The sequence below is a fragment of the Motacilla alba genome, chromosome 17 (genome assembly GCF_015832195.1).
Source record: "Motacilla alba alba isolate MOTALB_02 chromosome 17, Motacilla_alba_V1.0_pri, whole genome shotgun sequence".
NCBI classification, from domain to species: Eukaryota; Metazoa; Chordata; class Aves; order Passeriformes; family Motacillidae; genus Motacilla; species Motacilla alba.
The window spans coordinates 6,154,624-6,171,643 of record NC_052032.1 but is presented as its reverse complement, the minus strand read 5'-3'; the positions used below and the strand labels follow the sequence as shown (position 1 = coordinate 6,171,643).

General features: G+C 45.8%; 2 protein-coding genes across 28 annotated transcripts in view; one reads left to right on the top strand and one right to left on the bottom strand.

Annotated features, from left to right (window-relative positions):
* Positions 1 to 16,922, top strand: part of FNBP1 (formin binding protein 1) — a 96,948-nt gene extending 80,026 nt beyond the window's left edge. For 18 of the 27 annotated variants that reach the window (XM_038156279.1, XM_038156274.1, XM_038156276.1 and 15 more), the window contains 6 exons: positions 2,381 to 2,490; positions 4,185 to 4,317; positions 5,300 to 5,421; positions 5,753 to 5,892; positions 6,259 to 6,417; positions 8,674 to 9,981. In XM_038156279.1, coding sequence (XP_038012207.1) covers positions 2,381 to 2,490; positions 4,185 to 4,317; positions 5,300 to 5,421; positions 5,753 to 5,892; positions 6,259 to 6,417; positions 8,674 to 8,708 — 699 coding nt within the window. In that variant the 3' untranslated portion in view covers positions 8,709 to 9,981. The other 9 variants (XM_038156271.1, XM_038156286.1, XM_038156285.1 and 6 more) reach the window with 3 other exon arrangements.
* The window catches only part of USP20 (ubiquitin specific peptidase 20), a 22,760-nt gene continuing 19,111 nt past the window's right edge, over positions 13,372 to 17,020 (bottom strand). The window contains exon 25 of the mRNA XM_038156267.1: positions 13,372 to 13,583. The gene's annotated coding sequence lies outside the window, so the exon portion shown is untranslated. The remainder of the gene's footprint in view (positions 13,584 to 17,020) is intronic.

Here is a 17,020-nt window from a genome sequence, read left to right as displayed (position 1 = left end):
CCTCTTGGATCCTCACTATGCAAGAGCCAAAAGTGGGGCTGAAAAAGCTCATGTTCTCACATGTAGCTTCAGTCCAGAAACTGCTCCTAACACAGGCTCTGTTTTCACAGTCCTTCATCTTGGCACAATCTGAATCCTAACTCAATCTCTTTCTGCAAGGACACCTTGTGAGCAGCACATCAGAAATAGCACAGCTTTCCACTCACCTCACTGCTGCAGCATTTCTAAAAACATAGGCAATGTCCACAACTTGAGAGGTAGCCCGGGTGTGTTTGTGCTTGAGAGCATGAAATGTGCCCAGCATGTGCAAAAACTGCTCCTTGACTCTCCTTTTTGGAACAGGGGCTCCAGCTTCAGATAGGAAATTCCTGAGCACAGCCTAAACCTGGAGTGAGGTCACCTCCCAGCCCTGGGTGTGCAGCTCCATGCCACACTCCTGCCTTGGTCTGAAGCATTGTGAGCCTGCTGGATATAGTCCAGCTTAGAACTCTTGAATCAATTTGAAGAATCAAAAATGAGATACCAAAATGATGCTTTTCCAAATTTCACTTTATCTGTTGCATTCTACTAATGTGCAGCTGGGGATATTTTCAAGCCTGTTTCTTCTGCTTAGGAATGAGGAGGATATATCAGAGTATGTTATCTTGACTTTCCTGTAAGTGCTTGTTTGTTTACGAAGCTGCCTCCAGATGCTTTGCCTTGAAAAGATGTGTGTGGCTTCAGTGTAGATTATCCATAAAATAGATTGAATCATTCTCATATCTGTTGTGATGTGGAAGTTGCTGTCAAGCAAAATCTAAATGTTAAAGAATAAATTAAAATAGATCTCTCCTCTACCAGGCACATCAAGTAATGTAAGCACTGGTAGGGGTCTGTGTGGGGGCAGTTTCAGAATCAGCATAACTTTCTTAATAATTTCTGTTAAATTTGCTTTCTCATTGTCTCACAAATGGAATTTTAAGTGTGTTATTGCAGAGATGATCAAGGCTTCACTAGAAGCACATGCCATCTTTGGCTGACAATCAGTACAACAGCAGTTTCCTCAGGCCTGCTCTGTGACTTTGGAATGGCCACTCCAGAGGAGAAGGTGACCTGTGTGTGGCTGTCCTCCAGCCCTCTGACACCCCCAGACTTTGGTTTTGAACAGCAGCTGCAGGAGAAAGTCCCAGAGTCCCAGCACATTCAGTGCAGAGCATGGTCTGATGAGCAGCTTGTGTGGCAGTGTCTCCTCTCAATCCTCTCCTCAGAGAGAAGTTTGGTGTTTTAGCAGGACTGATGGCCCAGCCCTGCTCACAGGCTCTCAGCAAGCTGATGGACCACTGAGTTTGGTTACTCAGATTTGTGGTTTTACCCTTCTATCTCCCATGTCCCCCCTTAGAAATGGGACAGGGAATGAGCAGAAGCCAAAACGATCGAAACCTGCCCAAATTCAAGCTCACGCACAAGAACCTCACTCCTTTTTGGTGGAACTAATCAGTATTAATGTGTGTTCAGTATAGCTCACCCAGTCTGCCTCCATTGCCTTCTGGCAAGACAAAAATAGGTGTTACTGTGAAGAAAAGAGTGTGGATGTATTTTATGTGTCATCTATCTGCTATATCAAATTGAGGCAATCAAGAGGAGACATAGCAGAAGGCAGAAAAGGGGTTTTCAAGCAGAATCACATGAAGGTAACCACTGTGGTCTTCACTTTTTTTTCCCTTTGGTTATGATTTCAAACTGACTGATTCCATGGCTTTGATATAACTTCTGGTTTTAATGTGAGTACAAGTGAGAGAGGAAAAACTGAGAGACTTTGACGTGGAATGTGGACCCTGGAAAGTAAGCAGCATGTTTTTTAAATTGCAGAGTCCAGTGGGGAATGCCTCTGTTGTCTTGGTGTGTTCAGGTGTGCCCTGACATAAATGAACTGTGTTGGACCAGCAGGCAGTCAGCAGTGCACAGGGGAAGTGCAACTGTGGCACAGGAATAAAAGCCAGGAACTGCTTTTATGGGAATGCTGTTTGTAGTTGAGAGAGAGAAGGCAGGAAGGATCAGCTTTCCATGAGAAGGGAGCTGTGTTTAAAAAAAAATTTAAAAATTATAAAACTGTAGATAATTTCTCATCCTTGCTGTTGAATTCTGGAATTCTCCAGCTGATCTTCCATTAGCCACTGTTAGGGAAGCAGGATGTTCCTGGGATCATTTTGAGGGCATCCAGATTCCTCACCGTTCAGGGACTGATAACACACTACAAATGAGAGCAATGCTTCAGACCACTGTGATTTTGCACAGGTTTTTGTGAGCTGCTTTCAAAATGCAATCCCAAAGGATTCTTTCAGACTCTGATTATTAATTTTTTTCCTTATTCCCCCTCCACCCTCCATTCCACTCTGTGCAGGGAGCAGGCCCAGAAGACTTCAGCAATCTCCCCCCTGAGCAAAGAAGGAAGAAGCTTCAGCAAAAGGTCGATGAACTAAACAGGGACATTCAGAAAGAGATGGATTCAAGGTGAGTCAGACCCCTCCACTGAAAAGTGAAATTGCACTGAGCAGAGCCCCTGTGTGTGGTGGATGTGGGTAGATCCCAACAGGAGAGACTGTGATGAGGTGATGGCATCATCCAAAGTCTGATCTGTAGCTCAGATTTCCTGGAAGCAGGAAGATAATGACTCCTGTGCTTCTGTGAATGCTTTTTCTACAAAGCTGCATTTATCATTCTGCTTGAGAATAAGGCTATTTTAGCTACACACTTTTAATTGATTCTGGCAGCCCGTATTTGTGCTTTGTGTTTGTTCACGTTCTGTAGTTGCATTAAAGATTCAGTGTTTTGTTTGTGAGACACAGAACTTTTCTTCCCTGGAGGATTTCAAGACTGGTCTCTTCCTCAATACTGCTTTGCATTTGCACACATGTGCCTACATTTTGTGTCAGCTTGCTTTCAAGAACCTATTTATTTTGCCTACTAACCCAGAATTTCTCCTTTATATTTTCTAGCATGGATAAGAAAAGAAAATTGCACATGGTTAATGATTTCTCATTGCTTTGGTTTTTTCCTCTGTGGTGTTTGCCTCTGTGCAGGTTTTTCTTTCTGTTCTGTATCGATTCTGAGGTAACACAACACTAAAATCAGATATGGAATTGCAGCAGAGTGAAGTTTAAATGAAGACAGTTTATGATGGAGAAAATAGCACCAGCAGTTCAATAAGAGTTAAACAAACAGTAATAATTGTGAGTCATATGTTTGCAACATTGTCCCTTAAGGCTTCAGGCACAGAGCAGTCCCACTTCCTTGCCACCCACACTTTTCCCCAGTTTCCATACACACAAGGCCAAGGCACAGGATTGCAATTGTCAGGAGTTTGGTGGGAAACTCTAAAGTATAAAGAGTGTTAGCTTGAGCCGTGGGACTCTCATTAACCTCTCTCCCACCAGCTAATACCTAGAGAAAATCTGAATAGTTGTGCCTAAAACCAGCCCACAATCCCATTTTCAGCTCTGAAATGTCCATCAGCAGCTGAGAGAAGCTGCCCTGGGACTCGGCCGGACGCGGGGTCACATTTTGTAGCCTCAAGTCCATCTGTCCCTGTGCTGTGGCAAACACAAACCATCTGGAGCCAGCTTCCTTTTAAGCGGTGTGAAACAAATAAATATCTTTCAGATTATTTGGATTGCTAAAGACAAACTGCAACAGGCAGGGTGAGAATTTCTTGTTTGTTCTCCATTTCTGCTATTGATACATCTTTGTTCCACTTTCTCAACTGGAGGTCAGCCCGTGATGGATGATAATGATTCAACTGTTTGTCTGTGCCCTGAAAATTGGGAAGATATTAGTCTAGAAAGTTGGAGCTGTCATAGATTGCAATGGTTGTGAGATTTATTATTATTATTTTCCCCAGGGCAGCATGTAGGCATTGTTGTAGTACATAAAAACCCATGTCAGGCTAAAAATCAATATCAAATATCTTCTCACGTTGTAGGTAACTCACTGTTTTTTATCTCTGACAGTGTAAATTCTCTGCTGGCAAATAATTTTGCTGTTCTTTTTCAACGGCTGGTTCTATACAGGGCAAAAGCCCCATCTGGGTGTTCTCAGTTCCCTTTGTGACGGCTTAGGCTGAACCTCAGAGTGAGGAACAGACAGTTTACTAAAGGCATTTACCCCCAGGGGCACTAAATGCGTTTGATTTTTGTTTTGCCCCTCAGAGATGCCTTAACAAAGATGAAAGACGTGTACATCAAGAACCCCCAGATGGGAGACGCAGCGAGCGTGGACCACAGATTGGCAGAGCTTGGGCAGAACATTGAAAAGCTGCGACTAGAAGTTCAGAAATTCGAGGTATGAGAAGAGACACTTCAGTAAAAAGTAGCTCAGCAAATGCTCAGGTCTGAGCAGGGCTTTCCTGGCTTTTCCTGATGTATTGATGCACTTTGGTGTGTGAGGAGCACTTGCATTAATTGGGGTCTTCGAGCTGATTTGTGTAACACAACCATGCACCATCTCCTGTGGCAGTCAGCCCACAGTTAAATTTGCCACAGAAAACAAATTGTGCTAAGAGGAGGTGAAGAGAAAATGTAGTGCTCTCTGGACTGCCCAGAGGGCTTCAGATGCTTATTTAATTAATTAAATAGATTGAAGCATCATGTTACAGATGTCTGTGGAAAATCAGAGTGACAGAAATGCAAAGCACCATTTAGAGACTAACAGCAAGGCAGAAGCCATCAGATGAAATATGTTTTAAGGAATAGTCTGCCATGAACAGGAAGCTGCTTAGTGATATAAAATCTCCAGAACAGAAGGGGAGTGTTTGGAATATATGAAGTCCATTATAATTACATGAGAAGGATTAGACAGCTGAGAAAAGACTTTGCTTTCTACATTATGCTTTGAACATAAACAGATACAGCCCATTAATTTCAGATGTGGTTTTACTATCCATTGCTTTCCTACCCGTTTGAAATCACTGGCTCTTTCATTCTCCCCAGCTTTTGTTCTTGTGCATTCAGCAGTTGCTGAGTTTCTGGTGTTACTCAGACTGCTCTAAGCAGCCACACATCATTTTACTTGGTTGTGACTAGAGCAGCATCCTCTCCTGCTGGCTGTTACCTGCTTCTCTGTCAGGGTGTTTCCAGGACCCGGTGCCAAAACACAGTTACATTTTCAATAAGTGTGTTTTTCTGCAAGACAATCCAGAATTTGAACAAGTGACCCCTGCCACTCAAAGCAAAATGTGAACATGCTTACAAACCAGTCTGTTCTGTAGCCTGGGTATCAGGCGTGTCCCAGCAGGGGGAACACTGTCTGTCTGTCTGTCTGGCAGGGCTGGCTGGCGGAGGTGGAGGGGCGGCTGCCAGCGCGGAGCGAGCAGCCCCGGCGCCAGAGCGGGGTCTACGAGGCACAGAACCCATCAGGAGTGAACAGCTGTGCCCAGGACAGGGAGAGGTACAGTATCTGTACGGGCTGGGGCTCAGCAGGGCCTCTGCAGGCACACCCAGAGCTCTGCAGCCTCCCCTTGCCCTACCCTGCCTCAAAGAGCTGCTTTCTGTGACGAGCTGTGTGACAGCCCCTCGCTCACTGCTGTGAGCCAGTGCGTTTTTACAGCTTTTAATGATCATAATGAGGGCTCTTACTTATCTCAGCCAGCTCCAACAAGCTCTGGAATCACTGAGCTGCTCCAGCTGGAGTTGTTTTCCCTTGCCCCAAGCCTGCTGACCGAGGTTCTCTCTGCTGCTGAGGTTGGTTGCTATAGTTGCTGTGTTTTTCCTCTCTTGAGCAGCCCCGATGGCAGTTACACAGAAGAGCAAAGCCAGGAGACTGAGATGAAAGTACCTGCAACAGACTTTGACGATGAGTTTGATGATGAAGAACCACTACCCACCATAGGAACGTGTAAAGCTCTCTATACATTTGAAGGTATCGCTCAAAGTTTACCCTCATTTCCCTGACTGGGGTTTTTTACGTTCATATGCCAAGGGCCAGTGGGAAACCTTCATTAAACCTTAAACAGCAAAGGGCAAGTGAGGCTCTGGTGTGATTCTGTAGAAAGGCACCAAGACAGGGATTTTTCTCACGTTGCACAGGAGCTCTACAAGTGAAAGAACCAAAACTCTGCTGTCAGGGTCACATTCCTGATTCTTTATGTACACGCTGCTGCCTCCTGAATCACCACCCCCTGTTCGTGCTGCCAGGGATGCACCAAAAGCTGTGTCCACCCGTGGCCTGAGTTACTGATTCCTGCTGTGCAGCACAGCCTGAAGTGCCTGTTGCTGTGTGTTTCAGGTCAGAATGAAGGAACAATCTCTGTGGCAGAGGGAGAATTGCTCTATGTGATAGAAGAAGACAAAGGGGACGGGTGGACGCGGATCCGAAGGAACGAAGATGAGGAGGGCTATGTGCCCACGTCCTATGTTGAAGTCTATTTGGACAAAAATGCCAAAGGTGCTATGACCTATATTTAATGCTATTATTATTGTTTTATTTGCTTTCACAGAGATAATCCAAGCCTGAAGCTGCTCTGTGTTGCAGATAGAGCCTTTTAAGAGTCTGTACAATGCCACCAAGTGCATTATTCCGTACGTGGACTAATTATGGCTTGTTGTACTGCAAAATGTGCTTTTCTTGCTCAGAGAAGGGTAGTGTGGGGGACTCCTGAAAGCAGAGGGGAAATGCAGCCCTGCCTGGACAGTGTTTGCTCAACTGTCACTGCCATTGCACGCCCAGCTTAGTGCAGGAAGCACAGAGCCCTTTGGGATCGTTCAGGCTCCCCTCAGATACCCAGGTGGCATCTCAGACACATCCACAAGTGAACTGTTTGTCCCAAAGTCACTCGGTGGAACTTTATGGAGGGAATATTTACGCTGCTGGTTTATGTCTGTGTGGGAGCTTTTCAGAGCCTGTCGTGCTCTGGGGACCCTTTGGATTGAAAACTGGCAGTAATTTAGTTTAGTGTGTGTGGAAGGAGAGATCTTACCAAAAACCCTCTACACAGCACTCTGTGGCCCTTGATAAATGGGTAAAACATTGAGAAAGCTCCTCTGTTCATTCCCACCTTGCTACATTTCAGATGTATTTACTGTGCAGATGACCAGAACTAATGGTTTAATTTTTGCTTACATGAGATCAATGGAGACCTTCAGAGTTTGGACCCCAAAAGCTGCTGTTTGTTGCTTTTAATTCCTCCCAAATGTTTTGTGTAAGGAAGCAGTGCTGCAGGGCAGACCTGGCTGGAGTAAATGCCAGTGCTGAACACCTGGTAATGGGATACACTGAGAAATCAAAAGATTTTAGCCCTGTTTCAAACCAGGATGTGAGAATTCCACTGAGTTAAATAATTAATGTTTGTTACTTAATCCTTCAGATTATTGTGTCTCCTAGACTTGAGAGTTCTTGGTGTGAAACAAGCAGCCTCATCCAAGTCAAAAGCAAACTGAACCATTTTCTTTGGGGTTTATGGGCAGCAGGAAGAGAGAACTAGGACTGTACCCATAAAGCAGCACTGCACTTGAGCAGTTCAGTGTTGGTTGGGTGTTAATCAGTGCAGTGCCTTGCCTGCTGCAGGTGAAACTCTGGGCCTTGTTTTATTTTGCCATAATACAGTAGTTTTATGTTCCTGTTGGCAAATACATGGTCAGTTAAGATGCAAAAGAGTCCAAAAAGTTTAGCCCCCTCTGTTGGTTCTTATTAACCTTTGAAAGATGGATCATCCATTCCTCTTTATATCCAGAACAAAGCTGAAAGATTGGGAATCTGGAATCACAGGCTGGTTTGGGTTGGAAGGGACCCTCTCATTCCAACCCTCTCCCATGGCAGGGACACTTTCCATCAGAGTAAAAACACAAACTGTGCCAGGGTGAAGGCTGATACAGCTGCAGCCATGTCTGTAGCCCCAGTGGAGCTTTTTCAGATAATTTAAAGTTTTTCCAGTAATTTTGCTGGATTTCAGGAACAAAATCAAATGGATCTGTGAATATTTAATGTATAGAAACAACAATGTTTACCTCTTTTATTTCTCAAGTCTCCGGTTTAAAAGAAAAGCTAAAAGAGAATGCTTCCTAGAATGCAGCATAAAGATTTGGAGGAAATGCTGCTGTGTTTATAAGGTGAACTTTGTTGCAAGCTGCAAATTGATTTTTAAGGTATTGGTAGAAGTGACTTGATTCAGTCCTTGAAATAGAAGCAATGACATTCCTGAAGATAACTTTGTAAATACTAAAGCAAACTCTGCAGACTTTAGTAACCCTTTCCTCTTTCTGGAAGGAAGGTTGAGCAGCTGGCACCACGAAAGGCTGGTGGCAGAAGGGTGGGAGCTCACAGCAGCCCCTGTGACTGCCCCAGCCAGCAGAGACTGTCCTGGCTCAGCCCTACCTGCCTGGCTGGGCTGTGTCTGTGCCTGAGCCAGGGGCAGCTCAGTGCCACTGCTCAGGGCTCTGTGAGAGGCTGCTGTTTCACTCAGCTGGAGCCTGTGCTGTCAGGGCTCTGCTGCAGAGCTGAGCTGAGCAGGACAGGTAAGTTGTGTGCCGCAGGTGCTCTCCTGATGTAGTCTGAGAGGAGCCAAGCTGGGTCTGTGCCCTGCCAGTCCCTGTGAGGGCTCCTGATGACATTCACAGGGGTGCCTCTGCTCAGAGGGTGTTGGCAAGCCCTGTCACAAAAAGAACAGTAATGCCTATCTTGTTTTGCCTTTTTTTTTTTTTCCAGATGTGCACAAACCACTTCAGAAAATCTCTGAGTAGGTTTGCATAGGCCTGTCCACCCTTTATTCTCCCGGTTTGCTGCTACGGTTGTTTTAAGAGCTCTGTTTGAGAAGGTTTTCTTTAGAAGAGATGAATGCACATGTCATATCTCCATCACTGAAAGACTTTGTTAGGTACCAGGTCGGCTCTGAAATGGAGGTGCTGCCCTGACTGTGTGTCCATGTAGTGCAAACAGCACTCTTGTCCTGAATAGAAAGGAGAGCTGCAGGCTCTGCTCCCCTGGGATTCCTGCAGCGAGCTGTTCTGTGCACACCCGGGGGTAGCATCTCACAGGGCTTTTCTGTACCTGGCTGGTGCTGAGAACTCTCAAACACAGGAGCTGGCTGGGCCTTTCAGCTCGAGACTGACCACCCTGTGTCGCTGACTATGGTACCTCATCATCTGCTTGGCAACAAATCTGTCTTTCACTGAGGGGTGTTGTGAAATCGTGTGACACAAAAACTCCTGCGTGGAGCACCCAGCTCTGTGCAAGCCCTGCCCTGCACCCACCAGCACGGCCACGTCCCCTTCCAGCACAGCCCGGGGTTTGTTTGGGTGACATGCAGGAGTGGAGGCTGCTTTGGGAGGTTGAACTTCTTGATAAAAACTATTTTGGAGCTGTGGGCTGATAAACATTTTGGCTCCTGTTCCCCCTCACCTCTGATGATATCAGTAATTCCTTATGATCAGCTCTGGCATTCCCAGTGCTGCAGCTCTGCTGTTTGCTGCAACCATCGTGCAGAGCCTTGACTTATATAAATAAATAGGTAAAAGTTAACCATGCTGATGCACTTTTTATCTAGGATATATCTGATTATTTAATGCTTGCCAAATTATTTAGGAATTGGTAATTATAAACTGGACTGTGGCTTTTTAAAATCCTTTTGTTAAATACGTGCCCTTAGTTCTCCCAGTATAAAAAAAAATTGTATATAACATAACTTAAAGACTAAAGTTACTTGAATTTGAATTGTTTTTATCCTTTTATATGTGTATAAATATAAATGGTTTTATAGGCTGTTCTTCTGCTTAACCCAGCTGTTTTGGTAACTGCTCAGCCCCTCTGATGTTGATAAGTGGTTTTGGTTACTCAGCTGCCTCACCTGGACTTGCATAGGAACTGCTGTTCTGTGTTAAGGTTTGTTCAGTCTGGCCAGTGTGGTTGTCTTGTTTCTATTCTTATTTTTTAAAGAATCATCATCTGTCAGGAATCTCTTTATAGCTCGATGTACCATGGTGTCTTCTTCTAATAAACATTATATTTTCTCATTCCTGTGGGATTTTGGGTTTTGATTTTTTTAAATGACAGTAACTAGTAGATGGCATTAATTAGTGGCAGAAAATAGTGGCATTTAACTTTCCTAAGGGACAGCAAATGACCCAGAGTTGCTTCTCACACTAAGCACAAATGCAAATCTTCTCAAGAAAAATATTTTATTGTGGCCCTTTGGAAACTCCTTTGTGCTGTCATTTGGAAGGGTTTGATGGAAGTGGGTGCAAAGTGGGTGAGAAGGTTCCCCTGGTTTCTCAAATGCAAGGGAAGTTTGGACTCATCCTGTATTCCCTTGGATACAGCAGTTTGGGCCAAATCATGTCCTGGATTGTAGCTTCACTTGGCCGAAGGCAAAACTTGTCCTCAGTCCCCAGTCTGTGGGAAACAGGCAGGGCCAGAGGAGGGCTTTGGAGGCCTGGGCTGGTTCCCTGGCCTGCATTTTGCTGGCTTCCCTTGAGAAGGAAAGGCCTCTGCAGCCTGTGGTGGAAAGGAAAGCTCTGGATCCCTCTGCGAATTCTTTGATTTAATTTCCTGTTGTTGTTCAGTGTCATTGATGGTCTCTGGAGCTGTCACTTGAACAGATGCAGTGCTGCTTTGCTGACAGAAAATGAAAAAGCTGTTTGTTTTCTCAGTGGCACGAAGCAGGTGCTGGCAGGGTCCTGCTCCTGTGCTTTCCTCCCAGAGCACAGCAGAATCCCAGTGATGCTCATCCCAGGCTGGAGGGAAGGGCTGAGGGTGAGGGGTTTCTGTCTGAGTCAGGAGCCTTCCTAAGCCCTGTAACCCAGTAGATGCTTCACTGCTTTATTCCTTTAACCTCCTGCAGGCAGAGCTGCTCTTAAGGGACCCCGTTTTCCCCAGCCTCTTTCTAATCCAGTCTCTTTCTTTTTGTCTTTCTTATGTTTTAGATTCCTAAAGGTGTTTGTGCTGGTGCAAGAACCTCGGGGCGAGCTTGTCACAGAAGGAGAAACAAAATGGTCTGTTTACCCTGCAGGCAGTTAAAACACACCCATGGAAAGCCAGACTCCCACTCTTGTCTGGAGTTCCCACTTGAAAAATTCAGACCTAAATTCCATCCCAGTACCACTCAGATGCTTGCTCTTTTCCATGGCATGCTACTTGTGGCTCAGATTTCCTTATCAGCCTCTCCCACTCTTCTGCCAGCCTGGCACAGCCCCTCTGTCAAACATAACACACACTTCTCCCAGCCCAATCCCTCCCAACTTCTGTCAGAGAGCTGCTGGCTGCCCTTGGATAGCCAGAGAGTCCCAAGCATGTTCTGGTCTGTCCTGTGTCCCCTCGTCCCTCAGTCCATCTGGATGTGCACACTGGTCCATCAGCATTTCACTCGGTGCCTTCAGTGCTGATCCTGCAGGTCCTCTCACCAGAGAGCCTGGGAAGGAGGAGGGAAACCTCCCCTGGGACAGTGGTACAGCAGCTGGACTGGCCTCTCAGTCTGTTAAACCTGATCCACGTGCACCATTCAGCATTCTGCCTTCCCCAAAAGGTCACTAATGCTTGTCAGCCTTTATTTCTCTTTTTTCAAATCCAGGCTGATGCTCATTCCAGGTATTAAACCCCTCTGACCCTGCTGTTTCCTGAAACCCTTCAAGCTCACGTATGTACTTGTTTTCCTGCTTGTTCTGTCTGCCCCCTGCCGTGTCCCTGCTGCTCCTCACACGCACACAGACACACACAGACACAGACAGTGGCATTTTGGTTGGCAGCCCTTGCTGCTGCTCACAGGCCCCGTTTGGCTCTGGTTTCAGCCTGCATGCTCGCCCTGTTGCCTTGCCTGCGCCCACCTTCCTCAGGGTCACGTTATTTTGTGGCTCGTGGTTTAATCTCTCTGCAGTTTTCTGTTGGTCGGTTTGTTTTGCAGCATTTCAGACCTGCCTTCTCTTTTTGCATGACCTCCTGCGCGTTCTCATCAGCTCATGTTGGAATAACAGAGTTTTTTAGATAAATAAAAGAGGAAAGAAAAAAAAAAAGAAACTGCACTATTTCCTTCTCCCACCTTGTCATGGACTGGACCTGGACCCAGCAGCCAGACAGGAATTGTGACCACCCCGTTCTCACATGGTTTGGTTTGAAGCAGAAGTAGGATAAGTGATTCTGCACTTTATCATGTCATACAGTGGTAAGAGCTACAATATCTCCAAAAATCACATGATCTGGACTTCAGCGGCCTAACAAAGGGTTAATTTCCTCTCTAAACCTCTGCAAACTTCCATATTCTAACTGGGTTTCCCCTGAATTGTTACCATTGCTTGGGTTTTGCAGTCATGGACATTTTTGAGCCCTGCAAGAATCAGTTGCCACTAAATAGCTCCTGAGGGCCAAATTAATTCATGGATCCACACCTCGTTGGGGGGAATCCACTGGCTCTAGTCCAACTCCAGCATCTTCTGTACAATCCCACAAGTTGAGAAATGTTACATGGAAGCCACTATGGGCAGTGACCCCAAAATGAAACCTCTCAGGGTTTGTTTGCAGGCAGGTGAGTGTTGTCCTGCTGCCTGCTGGGTTGTCCTGCAGGGTCAGCACATCAAAACACAGCCCAGAATCTCAGACTCTCCATGCTGGGGATGGCCTGGGCTGTCCCCACAGGGGATGAAGTGATTTTTGAGCTGGGCTACGTGTGGTGTTTGTAATTCTGTCCCTTTGCCTCCATTTAAGATGCCAACTTTTGTTTTTACCAAGTCCCTTGGTGCTGCAGTACGTGCTGTAGCTGTTGTCTGATGGTGCTTAAGAGTTGCCAGCATGAACCAGCAGAAGGTTTGTGATTTAAACCCAACCCAAACGTGCTGAGCACAGGCAGCACCAATGCTGGGGCTGTCCTGCTGCAGGCCTGGAGGGTCAGAACCCATAAATCACTGCCTTATCACTGCTGCTGCTGCGGTCACGGAGCTGTTCGGATCAAGAGCAGAATGGGATCCCCGTGGTTGGCACCTGTGGCTTTGTGCAAAGGCTTCGTGGTCTCCAGCTGCCAGGGGATCTAAAGGGTTGAACAATTAACAGGTGTGCAAAAATATCCTTAAACTATTTTTAGCTGCAGTATTTTTATTCTCGTGTCCAATGCACTGTCGAATCAGCAGCTAAGAATTCGTTTTCACCTATTGTTGTGCCATCTATGTAAAAATTAGATCAAAGTTTGCTTTTCTATATTTAATCTGGGTGGACAGTATATTATTGTCAGCCTCTGTGGAACATTGGAACAATTGCAATGTCTGTGTTTCGAAATTGTGCTGTAGAAGGAGCATTAGCTTTAGCTGACTGACTGAGTCCTGAAGTTTTATTAAAAGACCATGTATGGAGTTTTTATAAACTTGGCAAGTAGTTCCCAAAAGCCTGAATCTTAAAACTTATTTAAGAAATAGTCACAGTCATATCTCATAGTCTGCACATGTTTATTCTGCTGCTGTTATTCAGGGTAATGAATAATTTTTGTAGAATTTACCTTTGGCAAATGCTGAAGAACTAAATATGTGACTGGTTTATAAAAACTCTGCTTGGATTTACTAATCTTGCCCAGCAGCGTGGACTGTACATCCTATGAAATTTCACGATCCCCAGCAAAAGTCTCTAATGCCCTTTCTTAACACCTGTAAATAGAGAAGAAACATATTTACTGATACTCAAAGTTGTGTTTAATGCTGAGTATTTTTCAGAAGTTCATTTAGTTTGATGCATATTGTTCTTTGGGTTCTTTGTTTTCCTGCCTGAAATGTCAGAAGACCTAAAAGAAGCCAAATTCTATTTTAACATGACGATGTCGAGCACTTTTTTATTTGTATATGTGTGTGTATGTGTGTTTGAGCACTGATCTCGAGATCTTGGTGGCATCTCAGTGTTGTGATTTCATTGCCAATGTAAAAGGTTCTGGTGTTGCCCATTCATTTCTGGAGACAGAATTCAATCAAATAAAGTGCTTCCATTTGAAAGCGAATATTGACCTTGTAGCAATGAAACAAAGTCATCTGCATATTTAAATAAACATTTAATTCCAGAAATACAGTTTCACTGTACCCTTTTGATCAGCCAGACAGGAAGAGAAGTGGATTTGTTGGGTTTTTTTTTTCCCCAACAGAAAAGCTGGTGCCTCTTTGCTGGGGCTCTTGGGGCTGCTGAGGTGCAGCCGTCACTCTCCAGGAGCTGCTGCTTCCCACAGATGTGTCCAGTGGAGAGTGGGAATTTGAATTTGCCTGTGGCTGCTGCTTCAGCCACAGAGAAATTCAGGCTAAATCTCCCCAGAGCTGCTCTCTTACTCCTCGTTATTCTTCCTGACTCTGGGGTGGATTTGGGTTTTGCTCCCAGCTGTAAAATGTACACGGAACAAGTGCATCACACATTCCAGCGTGGTGCTGTTCCCAGCTCTCTCCTCAGAAAACTGAGGACACCTTTTCACTTGTGGTACCTGTTGGCTTTTGTTTTTTATTTTATATTATTTCCTACTGGAATTTTCAGGAGTAATAATTTGGCTCTGTCTGTACCTCTGACTGTCCCACAGAGCTGGGTCCCATCAGGTCACTTTGAGATTTGATTTTATCAAACTTTGACCTTTCCAGCTGGCACTGAAGAGAGAATGAAGTGGTTGGGTTGTTTGTTTGGTTGGTTTTTTTTAACTTCTTCACGTGAGGAGAAAGAAAAATGGGCTGTTGTGGCTGGAGTTGGTGTTGGGAAGGGCAGGTGGTTTGTGCTTTCTCAGAAGGGCCTATGAGGACTGGAAACCTGGGGGAAAGATTTCATCCAAAGGGAGAGCTGAACCGTGGGATGCCTGTGGTGAATGCTCTGGTTTAGGAAGTCTTGGCAGATGTTTTTGATGCTGATTGGTTTTATTTTAAAAGTCAGGCTGTTGCAAGCCAGGTAAGGAATGGTTTGGGCAGGGATGTGTGGATGTGCTTGTGTGTCCAACACAGCAGTGCCTCCCTTCAGCAGGTAATCCAAAAACCAGGCCCATTTCACTCTGGCTGAGGTGTACAATTCCATTCTGGTGTGCAGGGTTGGGAATAATGTGCGTGTGTCTCTAGCTGAGAGAAAAGCCCTCAGCTCCTGGCCAGCTTCTCCATCACCCCTGGGTCCAGGTGACTGCAAAGAGCCCATCCAAGAGCCAAGAAGGTTTGCAGGTTTCCCACTCAGTAGGTGACACCTGATGCTCCTTTCATCTGGCAAACAATCTCGAGATTATTTTTGTTTAATACAGTCAAGCTGCTACATTTCTTCAGCAGGATCTCAGTTGTTCTTTGCCAGCACTAATTAACATCCCTGTCAGCTCAGGACAGACCAGGGCTGTTTGTGGCAGGCTGCTGCTCTTTGGTTTTGGGCAATAATGAATAGGAGGGGGTGTTCCTCTGGCTCTGGCTTGGATTTATCTTTCACAGAATCAGCACTGCTGACTTAAAATAGAAAAGGCACAACCAAAGGGGTGGGGGAGAGCTGGGGGTGTAGAGCTGAGCAAAAAGGGAGAAGAAAATGAAATGAGGTTTTTGTATGAAGTGTTTGTGTCGCAGTTACACCAGAGCAATGGCTCTGCTCCCAGAACAGGAGCAGCACACAGGAACTGAACTGAGGGCAGGGAGCAGATCATCTAACACTGAGGTTTGCTCCATCAGTCCCCACTGCATGAACAGTTCTTTCTGCTCCTCTTTTTTGCAATTAGCAAAGGGACCTGATAAAAAAAGGGGGAAATTATTTGCAAAGAGAACTGATAAGAGATCAGCACTGGCAGTGGCTCCCAGAGCTGTGTCTGAGGTGTGCTCAGAAATGCCTCCAGTGGAGCTGGAGGAAAGCAAGGCTGCAGTTGGAGCTCAGATGAATTCAGGATGCAGAGCTAACCCTCCAGTCCTTGACCATGCAGAGCTAACCCAGAGCAGGGTCAGGACTTTGCCAGAGCAGCCCTGGAACTGTTTGTGTGGACCTTGAGCAGTCCCTGAGGGCAGTTTGGTGTCTGGGAAGGTTTGGAGCTGATCAGTTGCTCAGGTGAGACATTTGTTTGGAAGATCCAAGTTTGGACAGCTGACTCCAAGCTGCTTAAGAACAAACTGCATCTTCTTATTACCCAGCTCCAGCTCTGCCTCTTCAAACCCTTCAGGCTCCAGCTGAGGCTGCATCACTCACTCGGGAGGGAATTCCTGCTGCTCCAGCCCCTGGGGCTGCTTTAGAAACTGTTAATTGGCAGTGCCAGAGCCTGCTGTTCCCTGGGAACAGGCTGCTGTGTTACCAAGGCAGGGGAATGGACCAGCAGGGAGATTTGGCCATGCAACAGTGCCAGGAAACTCTTGTGGAATCCTGGAACAGCTCAATGAAACATCAACTCCTTCCCTTGCAAGTTCCTTCCAGGATCATGCTATTGTCAAGGAGAAGCACAGGCACACCCCAGGCTTTCTGAGGCACTCTCAGGTGCAATGGGGTTAATGAAAGGTGCAGGGAGTCTGAAGGGGCACAGGATGGTTTAGTGGCCTCAGACTCCTCTTGCTGCTGCCCAGAAGGATCTGTCCCCACACACCTCTGGTCAGCAGGAAGCTTGGATTTTATTTTACATTGGATTTTTTTTCTTCCTTCCCCACCCTGCTCCCTGGAGCTGTCAGCCCCTCTCAGCAGGCAAGGCAGGCCTTGTTGAATGCACATGTATTTATTGTACCACTTTCAGCACAAGGTCTAACACTGAAGCACAGGAGTGTCATTACAGTGTGTACAGCACCCTCTGGAACACAGACAACACAGACATGCAGCCCTGCAGGCTCTGCAGCACAGCCCCGGGCTGCTGCACTGGGGAATAAAGACAGCTTGTAACAATGAGAATCTCAACAGTGGCTCATTCTCTGCCCTCCCCTGGGGGCTGGCTGGGTCTAAACAAGCATCCCATGAACAGAATTGTAAAATTAACATGCTGAATCAATTATAGATGGTTTTTAAAGAAGTTGCTTTTTGCAACAAATACTTGATAAAAAAAAAAGAAAATAACACGAAGGCCACGTTTTTCTTCTCAAATTCTCCTGTCCTCCCCCCTTCTATCTCTAAGTCAAGGAGCAGCCTTTCTCCT